Here is a 24,839-nt window from a genome sequence, read left to right as displayed (position 1 = left end):
CGCCCACCTTATCTGATGCTACTCATGACTGCATGTAGAATAATACGTAACGTTCTTAAGGCTCACCAGATAAATTTAATCGCGTTGTAGTATATAATTGAGTCCCCCCCCCCGTCCATGCTTCGAGTGGTTAAACAGAAAAGTATTCCATGTCGGTTTATTTCTCTATGAGAGAGGTGCAGCTCCCTACCTATTGTCTGCTCTGAGCCATCACTGCTACATTAAAAGGTGTGGTCCTAATAAATAATGTTTTGTTTATAAGTGGGTTATATTATTTGATATATTTATGCCCGTGCTTATAATAGCCAGTCTACTTCTAAGCCTAGTATTCAATATCGATTTTTGCCTACGAGCGATTTTAATATTTTCAAATATTTATTTTACAATTATTATGACAACGACAATGTCTAACAGTTAGGTCTAGCTTTATCTATGGTAGACAATACTGAGAAATACTCGGCATATTTAGGTTGAGTCAGAAGTCTCAGTTTTGGTTGAAATTAAGCAAATTCAGTAAAAGTATATTACGAAGAAAAACTATTATTTACCCGATGTAATGTTTAACACTAATTAACTGCTGTAACATGTTTCTGTGTACATTTTATATAAATAATTGCATTATTATTGTTATTATTATTATCAACAAGCTTATGATGTTTTTTCTTGTTGTATTAACAAGCTTAGCAGTAAGCTTCAGCAGAAAGCTACACAACAATGTGTTGCTACCCTATTCCATATGAAAGATTACACAGAGTAGATAAAAAAAAATAGTTATAAGTTCATTTAATATTCGCATCTCACATGATGGTTAGTCATACATGGGATCAGGAAAGAAAATAATTACCTCAATACAAAAACAAATCAATTTTGACCAAACAACAACTTTGCGATTTTCACAAGAGCCAAGTACTGAATCATTGGAACATTATATTACAATTATTCTTACCAGTTTCTACAAGATTCCTCCTCAGAACCTGGTCATGGACTAGGCTATTTAACTGCGCAGTCATGCTTGCATTCTATTGCTGCCCAGACCCAATGTTGCTTAACCTGACCGAGTGATGCGCATATTGTATAATTGATAAGCAATTAAACTGCATTTGATTAATTTAACAGATACATAAGTAAATATGTAAAATCGTAAATTAAAGCAATTATTAAGGAATTAAGGAGCAGAGTTGATAAATGGATCGGTTATAGCCAATATATATGTATCCTTTATTTATGTTATACCCGCCAAACACACACTGAAACTACGACGTTGGTACAACGTTGGAGCAAGTTTTAACACCACCTAACCAGTTATAACAACCAATATAGCAAGTTGTAACAACGTTCTAATACGTCATAAACACGTTAAGCCAAAATGTGACAACTATATTACAAGTTGTAATAAGCGGAAAATAGAGACAGTTACGGTTTGTGTTTCCAGGGTATTGCCAATTAAACTGCAGTTTTGAAATGTCAGAAACACACATTTCTAAACCAATAAAAATAAAAATAAATGACAGATGTGGCACAAATGATTATATATGTGTTCGCTATAGGTACTGTATACTAGGTCAGCCAGGTTAAGCTCAGCTGGATCTGGCCAATAAGTGAGTAGGTGACCCTGTGGATAGCCTCGCCATTTGCTCTTTATATATATATATATATATATATATATATATATATATATATATATATATATATATATATATATATATGTATATATATATATATATATATATATATATATATATATATATATATATATATATATATATATATGTATATATATATATATATATATATATATATATATATATATATATATATATATATATATATTTATATATATATATATGTATATTTATATATATATATATATATATAGGAAGTGTCAGGAAGTCAGTGCCAGGCTTCCTGGCATTGACAAGTTCAAGTTCAAGTATGTTTATTGAGACAAGAAAAAATTACAGATCAAAATCTCAAAGGGATAGAGTAGCTTAAGGCTATTTCTATCCCCCTTTGGCACTGACAATTGCTTACCATGAGAATAACAATTGTGGTGGGCGTTGGTTCATATTATTGGACTTGAGGGGGGGGGGATGATGAGAAGGGATAGTGGGGCTTTAGGGGGTTGTTGGATGAGGAGAGGCAAGGGGTGGGCTCGGGTTGTAGAAGGGGGGAAACTGATGTGGTTTGGAGATGGAATAGAGCTGAGGGAAGATGGTTAGTTGGAGGTTTTTGAGAAGGAAATAGGATTTGTGAGGGCGGAAGTGTGGGGGGCGGGGTGGAGGGGGGAGGAGAGGCGGCGGCGCGGACCGGAACCCGCTAGAACCCTGCCAGCTGCCACGCCGAGCGGTCGTCACTCTTACTCTCCACCCTCATCAAGTGAATTCTCGGTCACCATGGTGCGCTGGCTGCCCCTCGAGTCCAACCCTGCGGTATGTTGCTCTTGGTGTTGTGTTGGGCGGTGTGGTGTTCATTATAGCCTCGTTGTTCATGTGGTTTGTTCTTGGGGGCGGGTGTGGAGGGGTCTCAGGCGGACGCTTACCTTCACTGTCCTCACTTAATCATCTAGGTATAGTTTAGTCTTGTGTTGTCACTTGAGACTGACTCTTGTTTGGTGTGAATGAAGTATTGCGGCACTATTTTGTTACCAGTATCCTCTAGTATAACCCTTTATTTCAGTAGTATTTGGTTAACGAACGTATATCTGTCAACTTTAAAATGTGTTAGCACCTCTGCCACAGACTATGGTCATCCCTGTATTTCTGGCTTAACATTGATCTTGCTGGCTGGCCCGTACCAGTTCACAGTCATGGTTAGGGAGGTTATCCAAACTAATTTTACTTATAAACACACTTCAAACTGTGGTGAGAGTGATGGACACCGCCTTGAACACGTGAATCTACGTGAATGTGAACACCTGAGAGAAATCAGAATTGTGTAGAATAATAAACCCTACATTGAGTTAGGAAAACACTATTTGTCAAACATTGATACTCTTCTTAAAAGATTCCCCCATTTTGCACCCGCAAGATAACGTAAACTTTTAAGGGTTGATAGATGTTAATTTTCTTGTTTGAGGAGCTGTTCGCTTGAGCTGGGTACAAGTGACAGGATGAACAACCCAGTGGGTTTTCTTCCTATTGGGGAGTGTTGTACATACTGCTATGGCGGTATGTCCACTCAAAAGATGAGTGGAACTGCCCAATAAACTCGCCCCTCGGGGCAAAATTTTTTTTTTTTTTTTCTATCGCCTGAAGTTACCAGTCACTAACATTCAGCGGTATGCCACCAAACTTGTCCCGGAACTGAGGTATGAGCTACAAGGAAAGGCTGATGGAGCTGAACCTCACCTCCCTAGAAAACAGAAGTGTAAAGGGAGACATAATAATCATGTACAAAATTCTCAGGGTGTATAAAGACAAACTTCAGCACGGGTGGAACACGAACAAGGGGACACAGGTGGAAACTTAGTACCCAAATGAGCCACAAGAGACATTAGGAAAGAATTTTTTCATTGTCAGAGTAGTTAGTAAATGGAATACACTAGGAATTGATGTGGTGGAGGCTGAGACTACACAGTTTCAAATGTTGATACGATAGAGCCCATTAGGCTCAGGAATCTGTACTCCAGTTGATTGACAGTTGAGAGGTGGGACCAAAGAGGCAAAGCTCAACCCCCGCAAGCACAAATAGGCGAGTACTAGTGGCCTGAAACAGGACAGGAAGCCAGCGGCTTATCAGAGGTCCCACCACATGCCTTGAAGTAATACCCCTTTTCACCTAGTACTAAATAGATACCCAGGGGTGTCTGTAATTTGATCTTTGGGAAGACCACGATATAATCCTAACATGTATATGTACTCTGACTGCCTGTCCCCTAGCTCGGAATTATAATAAGTGCAGTCCCGCGGTGCAGTGGTATAACACTCGCCCGGTGCTTCGCGAAGACTTTGGCCTGGGGTCAAATCCTGGCCGGAGAGGATCGGACTGGGCCCCAATCCTAACTGTATCCTCTGTTCACCCAGCAGTGACTGGGTACCTAGTTAAATGATTTGGTGGGTCGTATTCCGGGGAAAATTGGGATTAAGGATCTGCCCGAAATGCTATGCATGCTAGTGGCATTAAGAATAACTTCTATATAATTATAATTAATATAAGAATAGTAGTCCCTGTGGTATAGTGGCCAGACACTTGCCTGGTGTTTCGCAAGATCGTTGTCCTGGGTTCATATCCTGGCCGGGGGGGATTTACTGGGCTCAAATCCTTAACTGTAGCAGTTTACCAAACAGTAAAATGGGTACCTGGTTAAATGATTTGGCAGATTGTATTCTGAGGAACATAGGATTAAGGACTTGCCTGAAATGCTGTGTGTGCTAGTGGCTGTACAAGACTAAGAACTTGTGTGTAATTACCCAAGTGTAGTTACAGGATGAGAGCTACGCTCGTGGTGTCCCGTCTTCCCAGCACTGTCATATAATGCTTTGAAATTAGACGATTTTGGCCTCCACCACCACCTCGCCTAACTTGTCCCAACTGTCTACCACTCTGTTTACAAAGGGGAATTTTCTTATTTCTCTGGCAGCTTTGTTTCGTTAGTTTAAATCTATGACCTCTTGTTCTTGAAGTTCTGGGTCCTCGGGAATTCTTCCCTATCAATTTTATAGATTCCTGTTACTATTTTGTATGTAGTGATCATATTGCCTCTTTCTTCTATCTTCTAGTTTTGGCATATTTAATGCCTCTAACCTCTCCTTGTATCTCTTGTCCTTCAGTTCTGGGAGCCACTTAGTAGCATGTCTTTGCACCTTTTCCAGTTTGATGTGCTGCTTAAGATATGGGCACCATACAACCGCTGCATATTCCAGCTTTGGTCTAACAAAAGTAGATTTTTTTATTTCTCCATCCATTTCCCCATGTATTTAAAAGCAATTCTGAAGTTAGAAAGTGTAACATAGGCTCCTCGCACAATGTTCTTAATGTGGTCCTCGGGTGAGTTTTCTAACTAGAACCGCCCCTAGATCTTTCTCTCTCAGAATTCTTTAAAGATTTCTCACATAATTTATAGGTGGTGTGGGGTCTATGTTCTCCAATTCCACATTCTATAACATGGCATTTATTCACATTAAATTCCATTTAGCAAGTGGTGCTCCATATACTTTTGTCCAGGTATTCTTGAAGACAAACATCTAGGTTTCTTATCTTCCCTATTATCTCAGCATCATCAGCAAACATGTTCATATAATTCTGTATTCTATCTGGTAGATCGTTTATGTAGACATCGAACATTACCAGTACAAGAACTGAACCCTGTGGTACTCCACTTGTGACATTCCTCCAATCTGATACATTGCCTCTGATTACGACCCACATTTTTCTATCAATTACGAAATTTTTTCATCCATGTTAGTAGCTTTCCTGTCACCCCCTCTAATGTTAGTTTTCAGAACAACCTCTTGTGTGGAACTGTCAAAAGCCTTTTTTTAGATTCAGATAGATGCAGTCAACCCAACCATCTCTTTCCTGTAAAATCTCTGTGGCTCGATTGTAGAAACTGAGTAAATTCGTTGCACAGGATCTTCCAGATCGAAAACCATACTGTTTGACCGATTTCTTTGTCTCCAGGTGTTCTACCCATTTACTGTAGTTTTAATTTTTTCTAATATTTTGATTATTACTTGTCAGTGATACAGGTCTATAATTGAGGGGGGTCTTCCCTGCTGTCACTTGTAGATTGGAACTGTTAGCCTTTTTCCACACATCAGCTACAACTCCTGTACATAAGGATGCCTGAAAAATCAATTGAAGTGGAATGCTGAGCTCGGGTGCACATTCCCTCAGAATCCATGGTGAAACTCCATCTGGACCAATTGCTTTGTTACTTAGTTCCTTAAACATTTTTTCCACTTCATCTCTAGACACCTCTGTGCTCTGCTCTCTGGAATTCTTATTGTTTAGTTCCCTGAACATTTCATTTTGTACAAACGCACTTTAGAACTTTTTGTTAACGTTTCACACATTTCCTTTTCATTTTCCGTGAATCTGTTCCATTTTCAACCTCTGAATATTATCCTTTACCTGCAATTTGTTTATGAATTTATAGAATAAATTATTTATAGATATTTACTAAATTATTTTATAAGATAGATATAAGATAAATTATAAGATATTTATAGAATAAATTTTTACATTTGTCTGCAATGTGTTTGTGTTGAAAAAAAAAGTATAAAGGGTCATTGTCTTGGAAGTGATCTGTAAAGCAAATGGATACAGTACTTCACTTTAAACGGTTAATTATTAAATACTGTACAGTAGTTCACCTGTATCTAAAGTTGGAGGTTAAGCTAAATGTTGCCTGCTTATACTGTTTGGCCAGTAACTGGATGGGGAATACAGTACCCAGAATGTAATTGGCTTTGTAACGTGAGACTTTTCAACTATCTAATGGCTTAAAAGATTTTGAATTTAAGAGTAAATTTAATTTTTTTTTTTGTTAACAAACTGTGCTATAAAAAGTACAGTACAGTACAGTATTGTACAGCATAGTTAGGCATTTCACCACATTAAGCACTTTTCAATCGGTGTTTGTTGGCTACAACCTTTTATTACTTTATACAGATAAGACTTCCACTGCCATTGCTACTGTATTTGCTTGAATGCTATTTTGTTTAAAAATGAGTGCTTTATTACTCCTTTATAAAACTTGCTACCCGGTTCTATATTCGGTACTACTATACCAATATGGTATTTTATATTGATACCTGTACATCTGTATTATACATATTTTCCAGACTATTTTAATTGGTTTTTAAATACTGTACAAAAGACCTTTAACTTGTGGTACAGGTAACTATAGGAGATGGAGGGGGGGTTACCAGTTTTCTCAGTCTCCCTCCCAACCCTTTCCTCTTCCCATCTTCCAATTTTCTTCCTGAAGATCCCCCTTGCACTCTTCAAACACTTCTCCTCTCGCTCTCAAATACTATAAAATAATGTTGATCACTATGAACTCGAGACTCTGCCAGCCACCATTCACAGATTACTTCCCCCCCATGCTCCATCTGCCCCTCCCCTCAATGGGACCAATAAAACTGACCCCCCAACCAGTCTTATGTCAGTCCCATACTCTAGACCATTCACCCTGCCACATTGAGTGAAGCTAGCTCCAAGCATCTGGCCTCCAACCTATTACACTTGGGCATAGATAGCTGGGCTTTATATGCCCCATTGGTTTCTATTGGATCTATCCTTGTTTATATAGAACATTACTGTATTCAGATTTATATACACAGTATAATCAACCTGCAGAAACCAGGCAGCTTGATTAAGCATAAACTAAAAGCTACTTTCAATTGTCTGTATTCTGCGTGCAAACCAGTTGTCTATACATATGCATCCTGGGTCTTCTGACTATTGGGTTGTCAAGTATCCTTAAGTTGTGGCAACCGGTTTTAACATTGAAACCAGTACAGTACTTAAGTCTCCCCTTGCATTAGAACTTGAGCCTATTAACATTTGTAAGTTTTTGTTTACAACACTAGTCTTGGCCAATATAACTCCAGTTTACTGGTACAAAGTAGCATTGTGCAGAATGTGAATTGTGATTTCAAACTTTTAAGTATTTCTTTTTCTTTTTAGGTTATGAATAAGGTAAGAATGAAGCAGAGGTGATGTCGGTGATGGTAAGTACAAATTTTGTATTGCAGCCTGCTTCTTGGTGTAAAAAGTTTTTTTGTACAAAATAGCAGTGTTATTTGGGGGTATCAATTTTTTGTCACCAGGAAATGATAGTGCCTGGAAAAAATATTAAGGTAATCAATGATGGGAAAATGTACTTGTTACAGTCCTTCCTTTTTATGAAATGTATCGCCAAAATATTAGGTTGCCCTAAAAATTCATTGGGGTTTTTGGACTAGCATATAAGTTTGTGTAATAGTGTTAGTGGTATGCAATATCCACTTTGCTCTAAAGTATTGGCTACAAACAAAAAAATCCTTGCAAATTTTTAGGTGTGCATAAATACATTTCTTGGTTTGGCTATTGGGCTTTAAATTACATGAAAATATTTTATGAAAACCTGTCCAAGGTTGGAGACCAGATAATTGAGGCTAGCCTCATGGAAGTTTGCATTGTGATTTAACTTGTCATAGAATGGTTGGGAGGTTGACTCCCATGCCCCTCATAAACCCTGGATTGGGCACCTGCTAATTGCTGACAACCTGATAGTGAGAAAACAAACATGCTCGTTCGCTCAAAGTACAAAGAGGAAATTAAAAAGTATGTGCAAGTTGTAAAAGAGATGACCGAGGAAGTGTTTGGAAGTCAGAACCAGAAATGACCAACGAGTGGTAGTTTAGGCAAGCAATTAGGAAAAACTAGTTACCAACAGTAAACTAGTACTAAACACTGTAGATAGAAGCAAGTCCATAATAATTTTCAGGTGTTTAGAAAAGGAAACTGTATCATCGTTCAGAAGAAAAGTCAAAAAATAGTAGGTTTAGGAGAAGGCCTCAATTAAAAGGAAAATGTCTAATTTTAGAAGGATAGGAAAAAGAAAAGAACCGCTCCTTAAGGGTGACATTTAATGAAGTGAAACACATGACGGAAGTGCTTAGAAATGCCAGGAAATTGCAGTGTGATGAGGATGGCAAACTGGTCAGTAAGACAAGACCTCTCAAAGGAAGACAGAGAAAAGCTGAAAATGAACCTCATTAGAAGTTTTGCTTCAAATGGGAACAGAAATTAATTTTTTTTCTAGTGTTAGGGACTTGAAAGCTAGTTCCTCAAAGGAAGAACTGGATGAGAAACAAGAGGGCCTCATAATGTTCATAAGAGATTATAGTAAAAGCGGATAGGTAAATCACGATTGTTGGTACTGGAGAACTTTAAATGTTAACTTTTTAAAGCCATAGACTGGGAGGCCTATGAAGCAAGAATGGAGGACATTTGGACAGGCAGATTTGTAATCATCATTCTGGAGATATTCGTGCATCAACATGTCAAGCAGACCACAAGAATGAGGGAAGGGGATGTCCTGTCAGTACTGGAGCTAATATTCACCAGAAAAGAATTGATATTTGACTTCCAGTACCTTCCTTCCTTGGGAGTGAGATAATGTCCTGTTGGACATTAAAAATGCTTTGTGATGTAATCTAGAAGAGAATACATCAAAACAGTTGAACTCAATTTCAAGAGGACACTATAGGGGAACTTCAATTTTTTTTTAAGGAGTTTAATTGGACAGCCTTGTTGCTAGGCAAGGAAGTAAATGAGATGTATACAAAATTTTGCAAAATATTTGATGAAGGCACACAAACTTTCATACCAAAACAGATGCAGAACCAGAAAACAGGAGTGATTCAACAGAAATTGAGAAGGTCAGAGAGGAAGACGAGAAAATGGGTTCAATATCGTAAGAGGGCAAACTGGCAAATGTACCGGCATTACAAGCAATCAAGAAACAATTGCTCAGCAGTGAGAAGAGGCAGAAAATTATAGTGGACAAATGTCACAGATGCAGACCTTTTCTATGAATTCATTGAAAGCAAGCTTCATGTAAAAGATAAATTTGAATAGGGAACAGAATTACTGTACTGAGAATGAAATAAATGTGTGAAATGCTAAATGAACAGTTCCAAAGTGTGTACAGAATGAAGATTTAAGAGCCAGACCAAATACTAGGTCCGGTTTCAGAGTGCCGGACTGAGAGGTTTTGATTTTTCGGTAGAAATTGTGCAAGGTACTGCATGGGAATGTTCACTTTGTGCTCTCATTTGCATCCATTAGTCACCTTAGCATTTATTCTAATGCTGGTAGGCTGATGAAACTGAAAACCAAAGAAAATGTAACTTAAGAGTTATATACAGTTAAATCATTGTAGTTAAAGGATGAAGCTAGCAAGTTGTGCCAGAGCTTTCATGTGATAAAATGCCTTCATTTCATGCTTGTCTAAATATTGAATGATTGTGTTCAAAATGAGTTGGTCTCGGAATGATCACTAGTAGTATTCCAGAGACTGGAACTGCCATCATAAACATCTTCTAGAGGGGACAGTTACCAGTTTCTAGCCAATAGTCAAACTGGCTTAATGCTTTCTCCTCGTAATTGTCTTGCCAACATCTTGTCCAAAGTACGGCTAGGTGGGGAACCTTAAGAACATTGGCCCTATGCATAATGTCAAGTCTCAAAATTTGTCCAATGTTAAAGGTTCTTGTGTACTGACCAGTCCAACCCAAATGTGCCAAGATAAGTCTCCTCATGGATCTCTACTTTAACCAGAATTTGGATAATGGGGGGCAGGAAATCTAGGACAGCAGTGCACAGTAAAAATGGCAGCAAACTTGTGCTTCAAATAGTTTTTCCAGTCACCTTCTGTTGAGAAGGCAAGAGGTGTCCTAGATGCTGCAATTTTCTTGGCTGCCTGCCTGCACACACTAGCGCTTTCGTGCATTGTACTGTACACTACATGAAAGCTATACAGTATCTACATATTGGTTACGGAATATCTTGTTGGACAGGCAGCAAGCGTGCGCATGTGTACTCTATTTGTGCATGCAGGATCGAACTCGGCTCTTGGATCCCGCTTTTCTAGCTGTTGTCTAATGCAATGATTCCTGGTCTATTTCTCTAACATACCTGCTTTTAAAGTTATGAATTGAGTTAGCCTCTACAATCTGCGCATTTAGGTCATTCCATTTACTAGCCACCCTTCCGTTAAAAGAAAACTTCCTAACATCTGAGACACGCGAGTCTCAAGATTCCATCGGTGTCCCTGTGTTCTATTGTTATCCATTGTAAACAGTTAAACATTGTAAACTTTTTTTTTTAACTCCTATTTGTGCCTGCAGGATCGAGCACTGACTCTTGGATCCCACCTTTCTAGCCATCGGTTGTTTACGGCAATGACTCTTGTCCCATTTCCCTATCATATCTATTTTAAAATTATGAAAACTGTAGTTTGTTTCCACAACCTGCTGCTTAAGTGCATTCCATTTTTCCACTACTCTCACGCTAAAAGAAAACTTTTTAACATCTCTGTGACTCGGATGAGTTTCCAGCTTCCACCCATGTCCCCTCATTCTGTTAATATTACGTGTGAACATTTCATCTATTTCCACTTTGTCAATTTTCCCGAGTATTTTATACGTTCCTGTCATACCCCCCGTCCCTTTTTTCTAGTGTTGTACGGTTCAGTTCCTTCAGGCGCTCTTATCCCATCCCTTGTAACTCTGGGACAAGCCTCATTGCAAACTTCTAAACCTTGTCCAGTTTCCTTGTGCATTTCTTCAGGTGGGGACTCCATGATGCCGCAGCATACTCTAAGACTGGTCTCACGTAGGCAGTGTAACACGCCCTAAAAGCCTTCTCACTTGGGTGTCTGAATGATAATCTAACTTTTGCCAGTGTAGAGTACACTGCTATTGTTATCCTATTTATGTGCCTTAAGGGTTAGATTAGGTGTTGTGTCCACTCCCAGGTCTTTCTTGAATTACAGGTAGGCAGTTCCCCTTTGTGTACTATCCCTTTGGTCTCCTATCACTGGATCGCATTTCAATAACTTTACATTTGCTCGTGTTGAACTCCAATAGCCATTTCCCTGACTATCTCTGCAACCTGTTAAAATTCTCTTGGAGGATCCTACAATCCTCATCTGTCACAACTCTTCTCATTAATCTTGTCATCCGTGAACATAGACATGTAGGATTTTACTCCTGTAAACATGTCATTTACGTATATTAGAAATAGAAATGGTCCCCAGCACTGATCCTTGAGGTACTCCACTCATTCCTGTTCGCTCGTCAGACTTCTCGCCCCTTATCGTTACTCTGGCTCCTTCCTGTTAGGTAGTTCGTTACCCATGCTAGGGCCTTTCCACTTACTCCTGACTGCCTCTCAAGTTTGAATATCAGTCTCATGTGTGGTACTGTATTAAAGGCTTTTTGGCAGTCTAGAAATATGCAGTCAACTCAACCTTCTGTCCTGCCTTATCCTTGTTATTTTATCATAGAATTCCAAAAGGGTTGTTAGGCATGATTTCCCTCTCCAGAACCCATGTTGATGTTTTACTAACCTAATGCTCTCCAGATGTGCAACAAGTCTTAGCCTAATTATTCTTTAAAGTATTTTTGCAGGGGATGCTTGTCAGTGATATGGATCTGTAGTAAAGTGCCTCCTCCCTATCTCCTTTCTTAAATCTTTACAACATTTGCCTTCTTCCAGCATCTGGGCAATTCTTCTGACATAAGTGACTCATTAAAGATCATTGCCAGAGGCATGTGAGGCCCTGCGCTGCCTCTTTAGTATCCACGGTGATACTGTCTGGTCCAACCGCTTTAGATGCATCCAATGTTGTCAACCGTTTCATTACTGCCTCTGCTGTCTCGCCTATTTCCGATCTATATCTTTCATCTAGGGTAATCTCTTCTAACAATGGGAGCTGCTCAGGCTCTGTTGTGAACACTCCATGGAAACTGGCATTCAGTGCCTCGCAGATTTCCTTGTCACTTTCTGTATATGCCCCTTCTGTTTTTCTTAGTCTTGTCACTTGGTCGTTCACTGACATTTTTCTTGTATGGCTATGTAGTAATTTAGGTTGCTTTTTTGCTTTGATAGCAATTTTTCTCATTTCTTTCAGATACTGTTAATGTAATCGTTCCTAGCTCTGTCGCATCTAATCCTGTTGTCTTCTGTACTGTCTCCACTCCCTCCTGCTTCTCATTTTTGCTTCCTGACACTATTAAACCATGGGTTATTATATTCCATCCTGCTTTTTTCCTTTACTGTTGGTATAAATCTCTCTTCGGCCTCCTTTCATTTCGATGTGACTGGGTTCATCATATCTTGGTCTGGTTTTCATCTAATTTCTTCCTCTCACTGCACTTTCCCAGATAGTCCCTTATCCTTCTGTAGTCCCCTTTCCTGTAGTCAACTCTCCTTTCCCAGACTTCTTGTCCCGTGGTCACAATTTTAAGTTCCATCATGTAGTCAGACTAGTGATACAATGGTCACTAGCTCCTAGTGGTATTTAATGTTTCAAATTGTCTTCTACATTCTGGGTGAAAATCGGGTCTAATAGACTTGGTGTATTCCCCCATCCCTCTTTTCCTTGTCTTCCTTCACATGTTGGGGAAATTCCTGTCTATGACGTCTACTAACTTTGCTCCCCACGTTTCTAATTTAGGTCCCCCATTACCAGCAGTTTTGCTCTCATTCTGTGAACTATTGTTGCTGCCCTCTGTAGTTCATGAATACATGCCTTGTTGTTTTCATCATACTCCTTCCTGGGCTTTCTGCTGTTTGGTAGGGATTTATAGATTATAAAGATTGCAATATTCTTCCCATCTGCTGTCAGTTCCATGTATGGAGCTTGTGCTTTCATTGGTACCCCGATTTTCCAGGTCTTCAAACTTCCATTTCCGCTTTATTAGCAATGCTACTCCCACTCCGTCTTTGTCCTTTCTTTTCTTATCACTTGGTACCCTTCTGGAAAGATAGCATCCGAGACCATGCCATTTATTTGTTTCCACTATTGCAACTGTCGATCTGCCTCACTCTTTATCTCTTCTGCTTTATTGGATACCCCATCATCATTGGTGTTCCTAACCTAGAAACTCTTGGAAACTCTGGGTGTCTGGGGGGTGAGTGGGGTCTGGGCATCTTGTGGGAGGGTCTGAAAGGCAAAGGGGGCTTGAGTAGTAGTGAGGCAGTCAGAGAGGAGGGGGGGGGTAAATAGTGGGGGTGGAGGGCTGATGGGAAAATGGTGTGTGTAATTACCTAAGTGTAGTTACAGGATGAGAGCTACGCTCGTGATGTCCCATCTTCCCAGCACTGTCATACAATGCTTTGAAACTACAATACTGATGGTTTTTGGCCTCCACCTTCTCGCCTAACTTGTTCCAACCGTCTACCACTGTTCGCGAAAGTGAATTTCCTTATTTCTTTGGCATCTGTGTTTAGTTTGTTTAAATCTATGACCTTGTTCTTGAAGTTCCAGGTCTCGGGAAATCTTCCCTATCAATTTTATCAATTCCTGTTACTATTTTGTATGCAGTGATCATATGGCCTCTTTTTCGTCTCTTCTAGTTTTGGCATATTTAATGCCTCTAACCTCTTCTTGTAGCTCTTATCCTTCAGTTCTGAGAGTCACTTAGTGGCATGTCTTTGCACCTTTTCCAGTTTGCTGATGTGCTTCTTTAGATATGGGCACCATATAACCGTTGCATATTCCAGCTTTCGTCTTAACAAAAGTTGTGAACAATTTCTTCAGTATTTTGCCACCCATGTATTTAAAAGCAATTATGAAGTTAAAAATTGTAGCATAGGCTCCTTGCACAACGTTCTTTGTGGTCCTCGGGTGATAGTTTTCCATCTAGAACCATACCTAGATCTGTCAGACTTCTTTAAGGATTTCTCACATAATTTATAGATTGTGTGGGGTCTGTTCTCCTATTCAACATTCCATAACATGGCATTTATTTACATTAAATTCCATTTGCCAATTGGTGCTCCATATACTTTTGTCTAGGTCTTCTTGAAGGGTATGGCAATTTAAGTCTTCCCTTCCCTGTTATCTTCCCTTCCCTGTTATCTTCCCTTCCCTGTTATCTTCCCTTCCCTGTTATCTTCCCTTCCCTGTTATCTTCCCTTCCCTGTTATCTTCCCTTCCCTGTTATCTTCCCTTCCCTGTTATCTTCCCTTCCCTGTTATCTTCCCTTCCCTGTTATCTTCCCTTCCCTGTTATCTTCCCTTCCCTGTTATCTTCCCTTCCCTGTTATCTTCCCTTCCCTGTTATCTTCCCTTCCCTGTTATCTTCCCTTCCCTGTTATCTTCCCTTCCCTGTTATCTTCCCTTCCCTGTTATCTTCCCTTCCCTGTTATCTTCCCTTCCCTGTTATCTTCCCTTCCCTGTTATCTTCCCTTCCCCTGTTATCTTCCCTCCCCTCTTATCTTCCCTCCCCTCTTATCTTCCCTCCCCTCTTATCTTCCCTCCCCTCTTATCTTCCCTCCCCTCTTATCTTCCCTCCCCTCTTATCTTAGCATAAGCAGCAAACATGTTCATATAATTGTTCCATCTGGTAGATCGTTTATGTAGACAATGAACATTACCAGTGCAAGAACTGAACCCTGTGGTACTCTGCTTGACATTTCTCCAGTCCGATACACTTCCTCTTATTAATGCCCTCATCTTTCTATCAATCGGAAAAATTTTCAGCCGTGTTAGCAGCTTATCTGTCACCCTTCCAGTGTGTTCCAGTTTCCAGAACCTTTTATGTGGAACTCTGTCGAAAGCCTTTTATGGTCCAGATAGATGCAGTCAACCCAACCATCCCTTTCCTGTAAAATCTCTGGCTCGATCATAGAAATGGTAAATTTGTTACACAGGATCTTCCAGATCGAAAACCTTACAGGTGATTTCGTATTATATCGTTTGTCTCCTGGTGTTCTACCCATTTAGTTTTAATTATTTTTTCCAAAATTTTGACTATTACACTGGTACAGGTCAATGGTACAGGTCAATGGTACAGGTCAATGGTACAGGTCAATGGTACAGGTCAATGGTACAGGTCAATGGTACAGGTCAATGGTACAGGTCAATGGTACAGGTCTATGGTACAGGTCTATGGTACAGGTCTATGGTACAGGTCTATGGTACAGGTCTATGGTACAGGTCTATGGTACAGGTCTATGGTACAGGTCTATGGTACAGGTCTATAATTGAGGTGGTCTTCCCTGCTGCCAATTTTGTAAATTGGAACTATGTTAGCCTTTTTCCATGTCTGCTACAACTCCTGTACACAGGATGCCTGAAAAATCAGGTGAAATGGAATGCTGAGCTCAGATGCACATTCTCTCAGAACCCATAATGAAACTCCAACTGGGCCAACTGCTTTGTTCGTACTTAGCTCCTTGAGCATATTTTCCCACTTTGTCTCAAGACACCTCTGTGCTCTGTTCAACCCGTTCTCGCAAATTCGTAAAGTCAATATTGACTTATTAACTACGTGCATAGGTGACATACTTAACATAATAGATACCCCTAAAAAGATTCATAGAAAACACCGACCTTACCTAACCTTGTTAGTATCTTAAGATAAGCATCTTATTGCTTCGTAATTACAATTATTACTTAACCTATACCTATTATAGGTTAGGTAATAATTGTAATTACGAAGCAATAAGATGCTTATCTTAAGATACTAACAAGGTTAGGTAAGGTCGGTGTTTTCTATGAATCTTTTTAAGGGTATCTATTATGTTAAGTATGTCACCTATGCACATATTTAATAAGTCAATATTGACTTATTAAATTTGCGAGAACGGGTTGCTCTGTTCTCTGGAATTCTTATTGTTTGGTTCCCTGAAGATTTCATTTTGTACAAACACACACACTTTTCATTTAATGTTTCACACATTTCCTTTTCATTTGCCTTGAATCTGTTTCCCATTTTCAACCTCTGAATATTATCCTTTACCTGCAATTTATGAATTTATAGAATAGGCCTGGTTCTGTTTTACGTTTGTCTGCAATCCCTTTTTCAAAAATTTTCTGCGCCTCTCCTCACTGCCGTGTAGTTGTTTCTATCACTGGTATGTTTGGGGGTTTGGGCTCTTCCTATATTGATTCCATTTTTGCGTCTTTTGGTCTCTGGCTTTCCCCTGCAGTTTCTGTTGAACCAATCCTGTTTCCTAGTTCTGCATCTCTTCTTTGGTAAAATTTTTGTGCCTTTATCGTATGTTTCACAAAACTTGACATACATCTCGTTTACTTCGTCCTAACAGCGTCTTTACAGTCAAATTCCTTAACCCTTAACAGCGCAATACATACATACATACGATTTGACACAATAATTTAAGTTATTAAAACTTGCACAAACGCTTTCCAATTTTTTTTTGCATAATCAACTAAGCAGATGCTCCAACTTTGTCTAAATGATTACAGCGTAACTTGGAAAACAAGAGAATCAAAATTAATTTTAAAATTCAATATTGAAAACTTCAGATTTTCAATTTTGAATAAAAAATATGAACCATCACCAATTGTTCATTTAATGTTATTCTCTGAGAATAGCATATGTTCATTTTCATCAAATTTAGAATATAGGTTTTCAGTATAGTTAACAATAAAAAAAATTGTCAGGCATTTGAAATATGCTGCAAATTTAGACCCCAAAAAATTATAACTCCAAATGTATAAAGTTTATGAAAAATCCATTCTGAAGGGATTGTAGAACACAGCTGAGCACACAATGTCAAAATAGTGAGAATCGGTCAAACTTAAATTTTAAAGCCACTCAAAGTTGAAACTCTAGTTTGAGATAATTGAAGTTGAAGTTATCAACAATGAATAAAGGTAATTTTAATTTGTTGTTTTAATAAACATTGTTTGACATTCGTACTCGAATATGTGAAAGTTACAGGTCAGTGTGTTGAAGTTAAGTAAAAATAACCTAAAAAAAAAAAAAGGGATAATTATAATTTAGAGGATATATTTAGGGTATACTTTACATAAGTGAAAAAGACCTAATATGGTCCTTAATCACCAAAACCTAGAGAGACAGAAAATAGTTTGAAATCGGAAAAAATCGGCCCCTAAAAATATATTTTGGAACATTGATGAAAGTAACACATAAACATCGGACAATGTATTTATATTATATATAACAAAATAGAGCATAAGTTACTCATTATGTTGTCTATTACTCAGCAATGATATAAAGGCACCGATATAAATGATATAAAGGCTCAGCCGGACAGAACACTGGACGCGTGATCCTGTGGTCCCGGGTTCGATCCCGGGCGCCGGCGAGGGCAGAGTTTTTCACCTTGATGCCCCTGTTACCTAGTAGTAAATAGGTACCTGAGAGTTAGTCATCTGTCACGGGCTGCTTCCTGTGGGGTGGAGGCCTGGTCGAGGACTGGACTGTGGGGAAGCCCCGAAATCATCTCAAGATAACCTCAAGATAACCAACTGCATATCCACTGTGGACTCTTCTTACTATTCTTTTGAGCATCGGACAGGTGCTTGCATCTATTTATTACTGCATTATCCTTCAGTTCCAGTTATTAGCTGTTCTTAACAAAACGTTCTTATTTTTTAAAAGTTCGTCTAAAATCATTTCTGAAAATATTTTGAAAGTTTCAAGACACTGAATCCAATAAGTTGGAGATTTGTTTAACATTTTTAAGTTTTACACAATTCAAATATTTTCGCTACTGGGGCGCCCAATATGCGCAGTAATATGTGTGGTCTAAGGGTTAAAGAAATGTCTGAGTTCCCCATAATGACCTCTCCTGAAATCAGGGTTTTCAACTGCTTGAACCTCATTTTCTTCCAGATTATAACGCATTGCATACTTTATTCCCAAAAAGACATGGTCATTTTTACCCAAGGGAGGAAGGCACTGAATGTCAAATATCTTCCTCTTTCCTGGTAAATATCAAATCCAGCATGGAGGAAACATCCTCTTACCTCATCCTCGTAGCTTGTTTAACATGTTGAAACATGAATGTTTCCAGGATGAGGTTTACGAATTAAAAGTCCAAAAATCTTCTGTTCTAGCTTCATATGCCTCCCAGTCTGGATTTAAAGTTGAAGTCGCGACTACCAACAGTCGTGATGTAGACCTGACCAAATGTAAACTCAACAAAATTATTCGCATACCCTCCGTCACTATGTGATGGAGTGTGAAAAGATACGTGAATTCAGACAATTCTATAACTAATGTTTCAGCTGTGTAAATATTTCATTCAAAATGATCTGCTACCAGAAATTTTAGTCAAATATCCCGAGTTTGCTAACTGGAGGTAGTAACAAAGTGATTGTAACCTGTTCACCGCTGCCCACTGGACGGGGGGCGGTGTGCAGGACAAACATATCAATTGTGACGCTAGCTCTCCACATACGTCAGTTGCTTCATTTAGAAACTGTACTTGTGGTCGATCTCGAACCCATTGATGATGTGACGACTTTTACTGAATTTTGTAACTATCTCATATTGTAACTTATTTAGCTAAATGAATTGTGGGGTTCAGTCCTCGAGCCCATTGTGCCTCTGTAACCCTTTCCACTACTGCCCACAAGATGGGTATGGGGTGCATGATAAATGAACTAAACTAACTGATCGATCTTTATGTGCTCTCGCTATAATTTCTCTGATTATTGTAATAAGACCCTCTCGTTTATTATCTAGCTCTTCCTTTGTCCATGTGTTGCTTGGCGGTAGACTATATGCATTTGATTGTTAATCATCCTGATTGCAGATCTCTAGTGCTATTATGTCAACTTGTGGATTGGCAATCATTTTGTATATCTTTAGGTGTTCTTTCACCAGCACTGCAACGCCACCTCCTTTTCCACTTTTTCTGTCCCGTCTCCAAACTGAGTAGCCCCTCATTTAAAATATCCTCAAGTTTTGTCTCCGTGAGTGCAACAATGTCTGGTGTCTGCAGCTGTTACATTACTTAAGTCTAGTATCTTTGATCTCACTCCATCTATGTTGGTGTATGCAATTTTAAGGAACATGTTCCCCCTCTCCTTATTCTTCACTACCCCTTTCTCTAGTGATCTTGTTGGTTTGCCTTTTTGTAACAATTTATCGGTCTGAATTGATTTCTTCTTCATTCCTGCTCTCATTTAGACGTTTTGCCTGGACGAGGTTCAGTTTCAGCTTTTGTCTTCTGAAAGATCTCGTCTTAACAACCATACTTTCCCCTCATCACTTTGTAATTTGCTAGCATTCCTTGGTACTTCCATCTCTTTGGCACCGTTCAGGGTGATCCTCAAAGGTCGATCTTTCCCCTTTTACGTACTTTCCAATCCTTCTGTAGTCGCAGACATTCTATATGGTAGTAAGATCCACGAGGCCAACAATTTTATCTACTACTTTCTCTTCTACAGCTCTGACCTAGATGTTTTCATTTTCTTTGCAACCCAAAATTATCGGGGACTTGCTTCGATCAACTGTGTTTTGCACCAATTTAGGATTTGATGCAAATTCCTTTCTCGCTTCCAGCTTAATGTTTGTTTTATCTTGGTTGCTGCAGTGTTTGACTTCCTTAACCGCTTCTTCTATTTTTTTTCCTTCTCTTTGGCCACTTGTTCATAGGTGAGATGCATATTTTTCTTGCACTGTTCTATTCCCTGTGTAACTTCCTCCATCAGTACTAACAAAAACTATTTTTCCTGTTGAATTTACTTACCTATTGTAGTCATTTATGTTCAAATTTGCTTTCTTCCAAAGCTATTTTTAAGTTTATTTTCCTCTTCCATGGCTTTGCACTTTGTTTCCAATTGATTCTTGACCTTGCATAAGTCTTTCACTAACCTCTCAAGACCTAAAACTTTGCTACTCAAATGCTCATTACTTTCAGTTTGCTGATTATTTCTATATAATAGTTCACTATAATATCTAATTTTGCCAATTTGTTGTGTAGACTGCTTATATTAATGGTTTCTTCATTAAAACCCCCCAAATCTACCCGTTTTGTTTTCCTTCATACCGGCGGCCATCTTGAATGTTGTTGTCTGCACTATGAACACTAGGGCAACTTTTTCTTGTCCAATTTTTTTACTTGGCACATTCGTGTTCTCGCCTATTTTTCCAAAGCACAACACCTTTGTTCTTTGGGACACCACTCGCTATCATCAACCTATACTACAATACTTAGGAATTGTGACATATCCTGGAGCTCCTCTGATGCAGGTGTTGACACGACGGGTGTCACCTTTTAACCTTTTCTTTTCACCTTTTTTCACCTTTTCTGTGTGTGTGTGAATTTTGCACCGAGGGGAGGGTTTATTAGGCAGCGCCATTCATCCTGTGAGTGAACATTCCTCCATAGCAGCATGTTCAACACCCTACTAAAGTGTGTAGAAAGTGGCCAGACAGAGCATGGGGAATGTTCTGGAAGTATTGCGGTAGTGAAGTTAGCACACGTGGTGTATAGATTGTTGGGGCTGCGGAATGTGATGTGGTCTGCGGGACGGTTGACACTGTTGACGACTCCAGATGACGCACAAGTATAGATTTTGTCGACGTAAGTATAACTTTGTTATTCGCGGAATTTCTTGGCTAGACATCTTTATAACTTGCATTTGTGGAAGCAGGGGGTGGGGGAGTTGGATTAGTGTTGAATAAAATAAGGCTATACTAGGGGGGGGGGCGAGGTGGAGGGGGCTGAACATATTACTGCAGTGAGTATTGGGGGGGGGGGATAATGGAAGTATCGTATCGTGCTCTAACGGTCGCTGTGGCGTTTTTCTGGCTTCAGTCGGTTTGCTCCGCCCTAGTTTTCGTTTGCACAGGACTTTATCTCCTTGACACACAATTGGCTTTATAATTAAATTAAACTTCATTGATGCATCTCGTGTAAAATGTTATTAATAAGGAAATATTTAAACATCGACATAATTTAGCATGGATCCTAGAGTTCATTCGTACTTACAATAATCAAAGGTGGACGTTATTCTCATAAATTTTCAATTAATTAAATTGACCTGAATTAATAGGCTGAAATACAACTGGTCATTACAGCTTTCTCAAAACGTATCGAAAATTATCGTTAATATTTTCGGCAATTAAAATGTCCAAGAGTCTTATGACTGGCTTCATAAGATATACTTGTTTTGCTAGACGGACTGTTCGTGAAGCCATGATGTGCCTTTGTAACGCCTTCCGCCGACGGGATGGATGCGAGGTGTATAAGTGACTAAACTAACTTGTAAACTGTCAACAAATTACTTAAAACATTTGGTCAGGTCTACATCAGCAGATAGAATTACCAGAGATAATTGTAAGTCTAAACCGAGCAGTAGTAACATCCATGTCTTCTGATTTTATGAACCATAGATGTGCGAATTATTCGCACACCCTCCGTCACTGTGATGGAGTGCGAAAAGATACGTGAATTCAGAGACAATTCTATAACCAATGTTTCAGCAATGTGTAAGTATTTCATTCAAAATGATCTGCTACCAGAAATTTTAGCCAAATATTCCCAGTTTGCAAACTGTAGGTAGTCACTGACTTTAACCTATCCACCGCTGCCCACGATGGGGGGCGGTGTGCAGGATAAACATCAATTGTGACACTAGCACTTCACATATGTCAGTTGCTTAATTTAGAAACTGTACTTGTGGTCGATCTCGAACCCATTTATGATATGACGACTTAGTGAATTTTGTAACTAGCTCAAGATTGTAACTTGCTTAGCTAAATGAATTGTTGGGTTCAGTCCCTGAGCCCATTATGTGCCTCTGTAACCCTTTCCACTACCGCCCACAAGATGGGTATGGGGGTGCATAATAAATGAACTAAACTAAAAAATTTTTTTTTACGTTTAGTGTTGTCCTGTTGGTCTTCCTCGCTCCAAACTGCGTACAAGTTCGGTTTTGACTGTTTCCTGTATGAAGTATTGTAGACCAATAAATTTTGACTTTTAGAATTGTTGAACCTAAATGGTTAATATAGTAACGGACCATGCTCGTTCGACGTAATGTTTGTAACGAGACGAGACTAATTAGTTTTAATGTGTAGTTTGTCTAAATTTCAAAAAATTCAGTTTAAACACTGTGTAAGATTTACTGGTAGATTAGGGTAGGAAACTAGGATGGGGATACCTAGAAGTTGCATTCGAAGTTTCCAGATTCAGTAGTCTTGCTCAAAGTAATGCGGAGTTTATACGCATGGTTAACAAACCAGCGCATTAGTACGGTAACAAATTGTGAAGGCTTTAGTCTTTATCTTTGTCTTGACAAAAGACACGGCATTATTGCTATGTTGTCTACTCTCATAAAAATCCTAGTGTCATCTGCAAAGGATGATACAGTACTATAGGTTGTGTCCTTGTCTGTCCGATATGAGGATGAGAAAAAGTACTGAGCAAGCACAGTACCCTGGGGGACAGAGCTCTTTACGGTTGATGGTCCGGATTTTATATTGTTTACTACTACACATTGGGTTCTATTAGTCAGGAAATTGTAAAAATTTATTATTAAACGTAAGTTTTTCCGGTAATTCCTTTTGAACGCATTTTATGTGCAATAACACCATGGTCACATTTGTCAAAGGCTTTTGCAAAATCTGTGTAAATTACATCAGCGTTAGGAGAGAAGGGCGAATGTAATATATTTTTATAAGCATTATTGTAGTAGACAATTTATGAGACAATTTATTTATGGAGAAAAATGAGTCCGAAAAAAGGAAAGGGTCAACAGCAGCAAAGCCCAGGACCAAAATTCCCGTAACAATGTTCAACAAGACGGCGTCAGGGAAGAGTAGATACAGGAAAGATTTTAGGAGACCCCTTTTTAGGATTAGTATCTAACATGTCTAGTTTGTGTGGAGACTTGTTATTCTTTACTAGCTTGCCGAAAGGCAAATGTTGTATAAAGATGAAGGGTATTAATGAGACAGTTTATATAAAGGCAAGGTTCATTTTTTTTTAATTATCTCTGACGCCGTCTTGTCATATCTGCTCACATACATATGGCCCAACTTGAATCTTAGTCCTGGCTTTTTTGCTGTTGACTCGCCTTTAGTCTCTCATTACATGCTTAGATGCTCAAACTTTCTTAAAGGCATGTCATTATAAGGTAGGTATACAGTGTTATTTATGGATGTAACGGAAGCACATCACGCTGAACGATCTTGATAATGGAGAATGTCATTAACATAAGTTACAATTAAATAGTGAATGATTTGATACTTCGAGAACCAGCTGTGTGTGCAATTCGTCAGTAATTGTTCATGTGCACCTATACATTGTATTCACACAGGCATAGTTTTTCTCCTGATGGTTGTTCATTGTGGATGGGATCGCGAGGGAGATTAAAGGGAGACCCCCCCTTCCTCAAAAATTACATTTACTGTAATATAAGTATTATACCTAATTTGATATATGCAGATTAATTAATACAAATGTAGAAAAGTTGCATGTTTAAACATTAAGACTGGTTAAAGTGAATATGAATAAACGTAATTATGGCGAAGAGAAAAGTGAAGTAAGGTGGTTAGGTCTAAACTCTTCCTAAATGTGGTGAATCAACTAGTTTTAAATTGAAATCTCTGGACAAAGAATGTTTGGTATAATAGTTTTGACAGCAGAGATGGGGATACGTAGGACTAATTCATCTTCATCTTTGTTACACGCAAATTTGGCTGCAATGTTTGTCATTGAAGGGTTATCCAGACTGTGCGACACAATGGTTGCTAGGATCAGGTTGGGTTAGTTACCTGTGGCAACAGGTGACCGGTTTCCCAATCCTGAGCACTCCAGGTGCAAACTCTGAGCATGAACAGACATGATCTCGCGCACATTACCGAATGCCCAGTTATCAGATCAGACCCATTGGCATGAGGTACCTGGAGCTTTGCAATTACAGTACTTTATTCACTAGTTTTCTTGAGGATATCCTCATATTGCACCCAAATTTTGCCAGTCCAGGCTACTGAACGTATGACTCGGTTTGACTAACCATCCTGAGAGATGAGGACTTTCAGTATGTTTCCTTATTCACTTGTGTTCATGATACCCTCCTAATATACCCAGAGTTTGCTAGTGCAGACTATTTACCTCATGCCTTTGTATGACCAACCATCCTGTGATGGAGATATTTAGCATTACGTAAGTAGTTTTTTGACACGCTGTACTCTCCTTCATATAGTGTAGGGTATCTGCACAAAAGCAGATGAAGTAGTAGTAATAGTAGTAGGCATCCTTCAGTCTAAGACTATGGAGTTGCGCCCTGACAGGGCGCAAAGCCTGGGTAGGTAGATATGGAGGAGAAGCTGTTACCCATGCAGCAGGTCCCCCCTCTCCACGTTGCTGAAATTATCCAATAGAAAG

The 24,839-nt window shown here is 39.0% G+C and overlaps 1 protein-coding gene across 3 annotated transcripts in view; it reads left to right on the top strand.

Annotated features, from left to right (window-relative positions):
- Positions 1 to 2,323: 2,323 nt before the first annotated feature.
- Positions 2,324 to 24,839, top strand: part of Uch (Ubiquitin carboxyl-terminal hydrolase) — a 79,372-nt gene continuing 56,856 nt past the window's right edge. The window contains exons 1-2 of one of the 3 annotated variants that reach the window (XM_045746072.2): positions 2,324 to 2,429; positions 7,633 to 7,644. In XM_045746072.2, coding sequence (XP_045602028.1) covers positions 2,394 to 2,429; positions 7,633 to 7,644 — 48 coding nt within the window. In that variant the 5' untranslated portion in view covers positions 2,324 to 2,393. The other 2 variants (XM_069338384.1, XM_069338385.1) reach the window with 2 other exon arrangements.

Source organism: Procambarus clarkii, chromosome 39 (genome assembly GCF_040958095.1).
Source record: "Procambarus clarkii isolate CNS0578487 chromosome 39, FALCON_Pclarkii_2.0, whole genome shotgun sequence".
In the NCBI taxonomy this organism is placed as follows: Eukaryota; Metazoa; Arthropoda; class Malacostraca; order Decapoda; family Cambaridae; genus Procambarus; species Procambarus clarkii.
The sequence above is the reverse complement of the archived record's forward strand: the minus strand, read 5'-3'. Positions and strand labels throughout refer to the sequence as shown.